This window comes from Palaemon carinicauda, chromosome 11, assembly GCF_036898095.1.
Source record: "Palaemon carinicauda isolate YSFRI2023 chromosome 11, ASM3689809v2, whole genome shotgun sequence".
Lineage (NCBI taxonomy): Eukaryota > Metazoa > Arthropoda > Malacostraca > Decapoda > Palaemonidae > Palaemon > Palaemon carinicauda.
In genome coordinates this window covers 140,645,985-140,657,609 of record NC_090735.1, presented here as the reverse complement: position 1 = coordinate 140,657,609, position 11,625 = coordinate 140,645,985, and the positions used below count along the sequence as shown (strand labels likewise).

General features: G+C 44.2%; 1 protein-coding gene across 1 annotated transcript in view; it reads left to right on the top strand.

The window, feature by feature from the left end:
- The first annotated feature begins 1,215 nt into the window (after positions 1 to 1,215).
- Positions 1,216 to 11,625, top strand: part of LOC137649793 (proteasome assembly chaperone 1-like) — a 164,374-nt gene continuing 153,964 nt past the window's right edge. The window contains exon 1 of the mRNA XM_068382736.1: positions 1,216 to 1,382. Within this exon, the coding sequence (XP_068238837.1) occupies positions 1,291 to 1,382 (92 nt within the window). The 5' untranslated portion in view covers positions 1,216 to 1,290. The remainder of the gene's footprint in view (positions 1,383 to 11,625) is intronic.

Here is an 11,625-nt window from a genome sequence, read left to right as displayed (position 1 = left end):
TTTGACAGTGACAATTTAACAGTAAATGAACAATATATGATATGAAATGTTAAATACCCTGAACGAACAAGGTAAAACGACAGTGGAGGTCCTGTAGAGAGTGGGGTTCCCTTGCTGTATGGGACCGGAAAAGCAGCCATCAAAGTAAAGTAAGTAAGTAAGATTCGTGAGTGATAATGTTAAGGAAGTCATACAATGAAATAGACAAGATTCTCCCACGATGTTTTGGAAATTATGAGATGCTTGTAGGCCTACACCTTTTAACATATTTTAGGATTCCCCAACTGACAGCAGTAAAATAATGGTTGAAAAGAGATAGAAAAATTAAAGAATAAATTTACTTGACAGAACAAATTCTTGGGTAAATCACGTGTTGATTACCATTTTAAAATTTTTAGACAAGTAAATCACCTAATGATGTTCCCACATGTAATTGCTCTTTTCCATTGAAAGATGACACATGATTGCATTGACTGGGTTTTATAATTCAACAATTAGATTTCACTGATCATTAGCATTTTCGTTTTGTGACCTGTCCTTTGTTATTGCTAAAATGTTATCATCATAAGTTTAACTGTTTGAAAGTCTTTTGTATTACATTCATGTTATTTGTTTTATGCAGAGAGAAGGACACATTTGAATATATTTTAAAAATGTCATAGTTAATACATCTTCAAAATTCAAAATTAGGAACGAAATGCTAGTTTATGTTGTTCCCACGTGCATACAGTTAGGCTTTCATTATACGGACTGTTGGAATTTGGAGAGTACAGCAGTTGCGATGCTGAAAATTTGTTTACCCCATTTTTTTTGGTTATCAAGTAGGCATTAGAATTTAAAAGTACTTTCTGGTTTTGGTTATCAAGTAGGCATTAGCATTTAAAAGTTATATTGGTGAACTCTTTTGTAATAGCTTGATAGCTATGTAATCAGTTATTATCGAACACTTTTTTTTCATGACGAATGTGATTCATGTAGGCCTATATCATTTTATTTTATTGTCCACAATATCATATGTTAAAAGTTGCATAACAATTTTTCATTAATATTCAAATTTAAATCCCTGGAAGAATTAATTGTTGGTATGGTACGGGAAGGTTTAGGTAATGAAAAAAATAGTTGTCTTATTTGATCAAAGAAGATAGAAGCAATAGTGGAAGTGCCGTTACAGAGGAGAATCTCTTTATGTCCGTAGACTACTACTGTCATTGCTACAAATTTGTCATTGTATAAACAAAAATCTCCCGACTCCTGACAGTGAAGTAAAAATCGTAGTATCATTTATCAGTTATGGCATTAGATTTTGGTGAACCGGTATTTTCGTCATCACGGGCTTATGACGAACTTGAAGATGACGACACATGTCCATCCAATTATATTAAGTAAGAATAAGTTCGCTCGTAACGTTTTGCGTTTCCATAGGTCCTTTTTAGTAGCCTAAGGTAGACTATACTTCCAGAAATTATTTTGATATTTTATTCCTTTAAGCTTGGCCTTTTTATAGTTTATATATATAACATATCTGTTTTTTGACGTTGTTACTGTTTTTAGAATGATTTATTGTTAATTTGTTCTCATCATTTATTTATTTCCTTTCCTCACTGGGCTATTTTTCCCTGTTGGAGCCCTTGGGCTTATTGAATCTTGCTTTTCCATCTAGGGTTGTAGCTTAGCAATTAATAATAATGATAATAATAATAATAATAATAAAGTAGGTGATAACATTTACTTTGCGGGATAATATTCAAAACACGAAGGAGCTATAGAAATTATTTTATGGAAATCTATTGGGGATTTGTTAGTTATTTATTCAATTTGTTATTATTATAATTTTTAAATGTCGCTTTTGTACTACCGAGACAGTGATAGACCATTGGGAGCCTTTGTGTATCAGCGGCCAGTTCCTCATGCGTTCATTAAAAATGGACATCAACTAACCTACAAGCCATATCTTTACCTACTTATGTAATGGTGGGGGCTAATGCCCCCCTGCGACCCCCCCCTTACACTGCCATTTTCAAAGTTAAACATGATAATACATACAGGTGGCCGCTATCATACATACACCCCAACCATTGCAATAGTTTCATAATGACCAAGAGACCGCCAATGGTAGGAGTTACATTAGGTTAGGTTAAGTAAGTTGGTAACAATGTCTCCATCAGGTGTTATAGCTGGTGGTGGTTTTGTAAGGTCTGTAGCTCTAGTACAGTAATTTCTATCTGGAAATTGATTATTCTTATGCCTAACTACTTTGATATAATTTTCAGAATTCTCAGGGTTTAGTAATTTTGAATGATGTACGAAAGATAATATTTTTTAAATATTAAACTTAGCCGGTGAATATATAATAGCTGACGTCTCCGACGGCTCAACAGATTCCAAAAACTCGCGAGCGATCGCCATGAAGGTTGCGGGTGTGCCCACCAGCGCCGACTATCGGTCAGATACCGCATATACTTGTAAACAGCTCCAGTTCTTCTCTGTCGGTTTCATCGACAAGTCGATTCCATACTCGCTTTATGACCTCGAGTTTTCTACCGAATTGGTGAAGTACAGTGAACCCTCGGTTATCGCGGTAGATAGGTTCCAGACGCGGGCGCGATAGGTTCCAGACGCGGGCGCGATAGGTTCCAGACGCGGGCGCGATAGGTTCCAGACGCGGGCGCGATAGGTGAAAATCCGCGAAGTAGTGACATCATATTTACCTATTTATTGAACATGTATATTTGGACTTTTAAAACCTTCCCTTGTACGTAGTACTGTTAACAAACCACCCTTTAATGTACAGAACACTTAATGCATGTACTACAGCACCCTAAACTAAAACAGGCACAAATATTAAAGGCGATTTTATATCATGCGTTTCCTAAACACCTAAAAAGCACGATAAAAAATGGCAACCAATGTTTTGTTTACATTCATCTCTGATCATAATGAAGAAACAAACTCATTTAGTGTACACATATATGTATAGGTTAGTTTTTGCATCGATTATATTGATTATACAGTACTGTATGTTGATTTTTTTATTACCAATGTTTTAGTTTACGTATTTTTCTTAGGACTTCCAAATGAAATGTTTTTCTTTATGACGCCGCCTGAAACGACGGCGTGTACGCTCAGTAAACAACCACGCTTAGAACAAACAAGGCATTTAACGCGCATGATGATAGTGATAAATAATGATACAGTACATACAGTATTTACAGTAAAAGCATTTACAAAATATGTTACCTTACAAATATAATTTATACAGTATTGTACGTAGCAAAGCAGGAAAACAATTTACGAGAGAGAGAGAGAGAGAGAGAGAGAGAGAGAGATTGTTTTACGTACGTAAATGTAAATTTTAAACAAAAAAAATATGATAGGTTACAACATGTAGACTTTTAAAACCTTCCCTTTAACTTAATGCATACAGTACGTACAGTACTAAACTATAAAACAGGCACAAATACAGTTTTAGAATGTATAGTAAGAATATTAAAGTAAAAAATAAAGATTGTTACTGTACTCACCACGAAAGAAGTTGAAGAAAAACTTGAATGATGATGGCGATGAATTTGCTGCACAGTAGAAATGATGATGATGAAGCTGATGATGTGTTCTACTGTGCAGCCAGGTAGTATTTTATGTCTCTTCAGACGGAGGTGTCTTTTCCTGGGACACCTCTTCAACTTCTTCCTGGGACACCTCTTCAACTTCTTCCTGGGAAACTTCTTCAATTTCTTCCGAAGGCGTACTAGCAGGAGGAACTGGCTCTTTTTTGCGAGGCTGGAAGAACATTGTGATCGGAAGTTGTTGCCGCTGCTTCTTTTTTCGATCCAAGAGCATTTTGTAGGGAGTCATGTCTTCATCGATCTTGTTGCAGAATTGCATCGAGCGAACCATATCCTCGTCCCACTCTTGCAACATTTCTTTCAACTCCTTCGCATGGTTGCAGGCCTTGGCAAGCCGTTCTAATGTTAAGCCCGTTTCTTCGACATTTTCTTGGGTCTCTTCCTGGGTATCACTCTCTTCTTCACTTGCCGATTTCGTCAGGTCTTCGAGGTCTGCGTCAGTTAGGGGCTGGGAATGGCAGTCCAACAACTCGTCGACGTCTTCAGTCGTCATGTCGCCAAACCCGTCACCTCCAATTATGGCAGTCAACTGCACAGATTTGCGTATTGCAGAGTGTTGGATTTCCGACGGAGTAAATCCCTTGTCGTCGTAAACAATATCGGGCCACAACTTCTTCCAGCTCGCATTCACGGTTGCAGGTTTCATCTCTTGAAGTGCCTTCTGAATATTCTGCAGGCACGTGGCTATGGTGTACTGCCGCCAGTACGCCTTCAAGTTAAAATCTTCATCCTCGTCATCTTGGGCAGCATCCACACACGCAACGAGGTCCGCCAAGGTGTTCTTCGTGTAGAGGGCCTTGAACGCCCTGATAATCCCCTGGTCCATCGGTTGAATTAATGACATGGTGTTGGGTGGCAGGAACTCAACCTGAATGCCCTCATGCGACAGGTCAGTTGCGTGTCCACCAGCGTTATCCATAAGGAGAAGGATCTTGAATGGCAAGCCCTTCTCTAAGAGATATTTGCTGACTTGCGGGATAAAACACTGATGGAACCAGTTGGAGGTCAGCATCTTCGTAATCCATGCTTTTTGATTATGCATCCAGTACACGGGAAGGAGATTCTTATTTTTATTTTTCAAAGCGTGAGGATTTTTCGACTTATAAATAAGCCCCGGCTTTAACAAAAATCCAGCAGCATTGCCACACATCACGAGGGTAACGCGATCCTTGAATGCTTTAAAGCCAGAGGCTTTGGCTTCCTCTTTGAACAGGAAAGTTCGCGACGGCATTCTCTTCCAAAACAAGCCAGTCTCATCCATATTAAAGACTTGTTCCGGCTTGTATCCACCTTCGGCGATAATATTCTTGAACGTCTGGTTCACATAAGTTTCAGCAGCGGCAGTGTCAGCGGAAGCAGACTCCCCATGCAGGGAAACGCTTTTCAGGGCGAAGCGTTTCTGAAACTTCGCGAACCATCCTTTGCTTGCGGAAAAACGTTTCTGAGGCTGGGAATCAGTGGATGTCCCTGGTTGAGGATCATCTGCATCATCATCATCTTCAGCATGGTTGCCGTCGTCGTCTTTAGGTTCCTTTGCAGCAAAATTCTCATATAAGCTCAAAGCCTTTGTTTGGATGGTGTTCGTATCCAACGCTATGTTCTTCTTCCGGCAGTCGGCAATCCACACAGCTAAAGCACCTTCCATGCGTACGATCGTTTTATTACGCGTTGTAACGACTCGCTTCGCTGATCTGCTAAAGGTGATTGCAGCCGTCTTTCTAATGTTCGCCTCGTCCTTCTTGATATAGCGAACAGTAGATTCGTTGATGCCAAAATGGCGGCCAGCGGACGCGTAACGTCTACCATCTTTTAACAAGTCGAGAAGCGTAACCTTCTCAGCTATCGTCATCATCCTTCGGTGGCGTTTAGGCTCACTACCAGCCTTAAGAGAAGCAGAACGCTTGGGAGCCATTACAGTAAGATTTACAGTAACAAAAAGTTCAACTTAAAAAAGTTGCACACAGCACAGATTCACACACCTAAGAATGTCTACTCAGCGATACGCGGTAACAGAGAGTGGACGATCCAGCCCCGCGAGAACTTAGATGCTGCGGGTAGGAGATGCGGGCAAAACACCAATCACAGGCTAGATAACAAAACTTGAGTTTGATTCGTCATCTATCAGCGCTTGAACCAATCACAACCCGTCTTACAGTACTATGATGCGTTGGTTACCTACTCATGGAAGATGCCCCGCGCATACCGAACGTACGTAGATTAAGTAAATACCGTAATAATAATAAATAATGATAATAATACTGTACAGTAATAATAATAAATAATGATAATAATACTGTACAGTAATAATAATAATAATAATGATAATAATAATAACAATGATAATTTTATTAACAACAATAATAATAATAATAACAATAATAATAATAAAGCTTTACGTACGCTATTTTACGCTCTCTCTCTCTCTCTCTCTCTCTCTCTCTCTCTCTCTCTCTCTCTCTCTCTCTCTCTCTCTCTCTCTCTCTCTCTCTCGTACGCTTATTCGAAATGTGATTTTTGCAACAAAGAATATTATTGGATGCAGTACTACGTACGTATACATACAAAAGATTCATGGAAAAGAAGCACATCCATTACAGTACACCATTCTAATATGGTATGACTGCATCTGATTTGCGTTTCATGTTCGATTTAATTTTACTACGTACTGTATACAGTACTGAATTATCGTATGATCACATTCTCTTTTCGTGTTTTATTTCTTTCTGTGCTGAATTATATATCATATGTAATGCAATGAACAATCAGTAAGAACAGATATTACTAATTACAGTATTAATGGAATTACAGGTAACAAAATATCGTAGTTGGTTGTCTTCAGATTTCGCGGTATTTTCGAATTTTCCGGAAAATCCGCGATATGTATATATATATGGGTTATGGGAAAACCACGCGAAGTGGTGAATCCGCGATTGTCGAACCGCGAAGTAGCGAGGGTTCACTGTACTTGGTTTTGGTTTTATTGCTTTCGCCGTGTTGGATTATTCAATACTATTTTAAAAAAGAAATGCTTTTGAAAGGAGAGTAGAAGTGTTTTGCCCTTGCTTTTTTATCTCTGGTTTTTCCATAGAGTAAAGATGGCCGACCCTTCCCTCAGTGTACGGAAGTGTGTTTTAGGCTTTTAGTATTTATTTTATCACGTTATAAATTATTGTTGATAATTATAGATTTTCCTCTATATATTTTATATCTCACCCGCCTTTATTAGGCCTCTTCGATTAGCTTTCCATTTATACTAAACATCAAGATAAATTTTATGTTTTGTTTGTATGCGGCCTTTACCTAGAGATGTAGGCGGTCCTAATTTGGAAACCGAAGTTAAACAACGTTGAGCCCATTCAACTTTTATTTTCGTTAAGTTTTTTTTTCAAAGATGAACTAACGTTTGGTTTATTTATGCTACGCAGTTTGCGCTCTATCGTTACGATAGAGAAAGAGAGAATCACGGTTTCACTTTGCAGAAAGAGTAAATCGATTTTGACGTTTTGTTCATTCTTCTTTCAAACTGAAGTGTTTTAAATACTAATTTAAAGGAACTTGTTAATTTTCAATTTCTTAGTCCTTTCAGTTTTTTCCTTTGGTCAAATAACCTGTTTATTGACGAAGGGTGAGTGGGTTTTTCTCTTGTGTGTGACAGAGAGAGAGAGAGAGAGAGAGAGAGAGAGAGAGAGAGAGAGAGAGAGACGGAGAGAGAGAGAAAGAAAGAGAGAACGATCCGATCTTTATTCTCGTCCCAAGTAAGGAGTTTGGGAGCGATTAACGTTGTTCTCGATTCAGTTTTTTACTCTCGTCCCAAGTCTCTGTACGGGGAGAAAGGATAAAACGTTTTTAGTTTTTATTCTCGTCCCAAGGCACTGTACGGTGAGAGATTGAAAACGTAGTCTTTAATGAACTAGTGTTTAGTCTCCTCCCCAGTCACTGATCCTTTTTAGCTTTATATATTTCCGTTTTATTCGATATATATTTGTTCCGTAACCGAAATACAAACCACGCTATTTACAAAGGGTATTACTTTTTAGCGTAGCTGAAATGGCGAGCCATTAGAATTTAACGAGGGTGTATTACCCCCGCGCTAGTTAGCGGGGGGGTAGGGGAGTGGTAGCTAGCTACCCCTCCTCCCCCTCACACACAGGTGAATACTCACTTTCACTTTTGGCTCGGACTGTGACAGACGTTTCTGTCTTGGTCCTCGCTTGGCAGCCATTGTCTGTTTCGTCTTTACTTAATCGCTTACTTTTCATTTACTCAATATATACATGTATGTAAACATGTTTTCATGTTTGTATATATATTTGAGTATAGAAATAAGTAAGTTTCCTTTTCAGATGTGTGTGTGTAGTGTACGATATCTACGTGGAGGCCTCGGCAGTTAGGCCACCACGGCGTTTTTTTATGGTTGGCGATCGAGTTTGACATGTCTTTCTCTCTCTCTCTCTCTCTTGAGGTCGTTCACCCTTTTACTACGTGTTACTACGCCCTTGTAGCCTAGCTTCCTTTCCGTGTGGGTGGTTGCTACGCCGTACGTTTGTCTCAATTAGTTATGAATCTAATAGTAGTTGTTTTTTGTTTTTCAGCTTGTAGAACGATTCCTTTCGAGGTTTTCGTTCTTTCTTTAGTGTTCATTCATTTTTAAATTACATAATTACATAGTTACATAATTATAATTGTTATAATTCTGTTTTGGTTACAGCTCTCCTTCCGCGAGTGTAAGTGGTTGTGAGGGCACGTGCCTGTTGTGTAATTCTTGTTCCTTTCCCTCGGGATTCCTCTTCGGAGCCTTCCCGGGGGAATGAATGTGTACTAATATTATTTGTTTTATTTTTTTACAGTTACCGATCTAGTTAGTTTCTGTAATATAGCAACGGTGTGAGCTGTCTGGTTGAGTCCTGGGGATTCGGCTGTTGCTGCCTCCCCCCTTGTATTTTCGTCAGGGGCGTGTCTCCTTCTACTGGTAGTACTCACGTGACGACGGACAGCTCTCCAGTTCATTTTAGAACACTCAGGAGGCTTGCCTCCTTGGGCGGATAACTTTCCTTCCGAGGGAATTTTTTCCTGTCCAGGCTTGAGTTTTTCCCCTTTTGGGGGGGTTCTTCTCTTGCCTGTTTTTCATTCGACTATGCTCTTGGTGCTGAGCGGTCGCACCTGCAGTTTAGCTCAAGGGGCTGGGCAACTGCAGGAGCTCCTCTTCGGAGGATTGCTCCTTTTAGGTCACTGGCTGACCAGTCTCTTCCACGAAGTGTTTCTCTTTCGTTCGCGAGAGAGTACACTCATAGAGACTCCTCTTCGGAGGTTTCTTCTGTTGCTGTTGCTGTTGGCCTCCCTCGCCGTAAGGCCCACCGTCCGCCTCGTCGTAAGAGCCTCTCATCTCCCTATAAGGGTGCTTGAGGCGCCTTTTTGGATCTCCGTTTGCAGCCTACAACTCCTTTTTCTCGATCTTCCGCCTTCGTGCAGATGGACAGCAGTCTGATCTCGTCTTCCGACGGGCAAAGGTCTTCCCGACGGACAACGGTCTTCCCGACGGACAGCGGTCTTCCGACGGACATCAGTCTCCCGGCGGACAACGATCCCTTCGGGGCAAAGGGTTGCCCCCACGGGGGTTCTTCCCTTGCGTGTCAGGGTTTCCCTGCGCGCCCTTCTGCTCATCAGCGCTCTCCTGTTCGTCAGCGCTTTCAAGATGATCTTCCCTGCGGTTCCTGTTACGCACCCTGTGTGCCCACGTTCGCCCTCGCGATCTAGAACTTCGGTTCAGGTCGGGGTCAAGGACTCTTCTTCTTTGCGCAGGCTTCCACGCGTAGCCTTCTGCTCGTCAGCGATCATCAGCTCGCCAGCGATCATCAGCTCGCCGGCGATCATCAGCTCGCCGGCGATCATCAGCTCGTCAGCGATCATCAGCCCGCCAGCGATCATCAGCTCGCCAGCGATCTCCGGATCGCCCACGTGTGTTACAGCTGGCACGCTAACGTTCTCCAACACTTCTGAAGGAACATGGTTTGCCAGCCACTAGCTCACCTGCGGATGCTGATCGCCATCGCGCGACCCTCAACTGCGGATGCTGATCGCCATCGCGCGACCCTCAACTGCGGATGCTGATCGCCATCGCGCGACCCTCAACTGCGGATGCTGATCGCCATCGCGCGACCCTCAACTGCGGATGCTGATCGCCATCGCGCGACCCTCAACTGCGGATGCTGATCGCCATCGCGCGACCCTCAACTGCGGATGCTGATCGCCATCGCGCGACCCTCAACTGCGGATGCTGATCGCCATCGCGCGACCCTCAACTGCGGATGCTGATCGCCATCGCGCGACCCTCAACTGCGGATGCTGATCGCCATCGCGCGACCCTCAACTGCGGATGCTGATCGCCATCGCACGACCCTCAACTGCGGATGCTGATCGCCATCGCGCGACTGCACACCTGCGGATGCTGATCACCATCGCTCAACCCTGCGCATGCTGATCACCATCGCGCGACCCTCAACTGCGTATGCTGTTCCCCATCACGCGATCGCCCACCTGCAGATGCTGTTCGCCATCGCGCGACCGCCAACCTGCGCATGCTGATCGCCATCGCGCGACCCTGGCATGCTGATCACCATCACGCGACCCTGCGCATACTGATCACCATCGCGCGACCCTGCGCATACTGATCACCATCGCGCAACCCGGCGCATACTGATCACCATCGCGCGACCCGGCGCATGCTGATCACTGCTCGCGATCGCTCACCTTCGCATACTGCTCGCGATCGCTCACCTTCGCATACTGCTCGCCAACGCACGATCACTCACCTGCGCATACTGCTCGACCATCGCGTCGACATAACACAACGCGCCATCGCCAACCTGCGCTTTAGCGCTCACCAGCTCACCACCGATCGCTTGTTGATCCATATCGCCAGCGGTCCTCCTCGTCCACGCGGCAGCGCGTTTCCTCGCCATCGCGCTAACGCTTGCGTTCATCGCCTCGGACTCGCTCTCATCCACCTGCCCACCCTCACGACCGCTCGCCTGCGCGACCGCTCGCCCGTGCAACCGCGCGACCGCTCGCCCGTGCAACCGCGCGACCGCTCGCCCGTACAACCACGCGACTGCTCGCCCGTGCAACCGCGCGACCGCTCGCCCGTGCAACCGCGCGACCGCTCGCCCGTGCAACCGTGCGACCGCTCGCCCGTGCAACCGCGCGACCACACGCCCGCGCGCCCACACGCCCACGTGCCTGCACGTCTACGCTCATGCTCTCCAATGTTCGCCCACGGCGAACCAACGGTTTTTTTCCATCGCGCAGACGGATGGTGTTCCGTCGCGGGAACCTACAGTGTTTCTTCGCACAAATGTCGGCTTATTTCTTGCAGTATCCATTGCTCGTCTATGGGTTATCGCTCGCCGACCACCAGGAATTCCCGTCGCGCGAGCTCCAGGGCAATTGCGACCACGATTCCCAATGGGGTTTTCGCAGCATGACCAGCCTGGCGAGTTCTTCTGGAGTGTATTTCCAGAACACTGCCTCACCCCGTAAACACAGAGCATGGCTCTTGCAAGAATAGGAGAAACTTAAGGGAGATCTGAGCAACGCTCCTCTATTCCTGAACCTGGGTTAGCCCTTCCCCGTCATTCCCTGGAAGGATTTTTGGTGGGGGGGCTTTCCGTTCAAGATTTCTCCATCGGACAAGGGGTGACTGCTTACCTCTTCCTCTGGGAGCTTACCAGGTTCTTTCCCTCCTCGGTTACAGCCCGAGGTTTGGTTCAAGGAAGCTACAGGAAGATCAAGGGTACTTTCCTCCTCTCGAGCTCAGGCACCTTGGCCTTTCGTCGTTAAGTATCTAACTTGCGGACAAGCTCGATGTTGTACCATCTGGACGCGCTGACTGAGGGCTTCCTTCGGGTGTCTCATCTGTGGAGGTCGACGACCTCAGACACCCTTCCATCCTTGAGAAGAGTTTGTTTGTGCCCAAGGACAGAGACTTAGACAGCTGCTGTGCGGA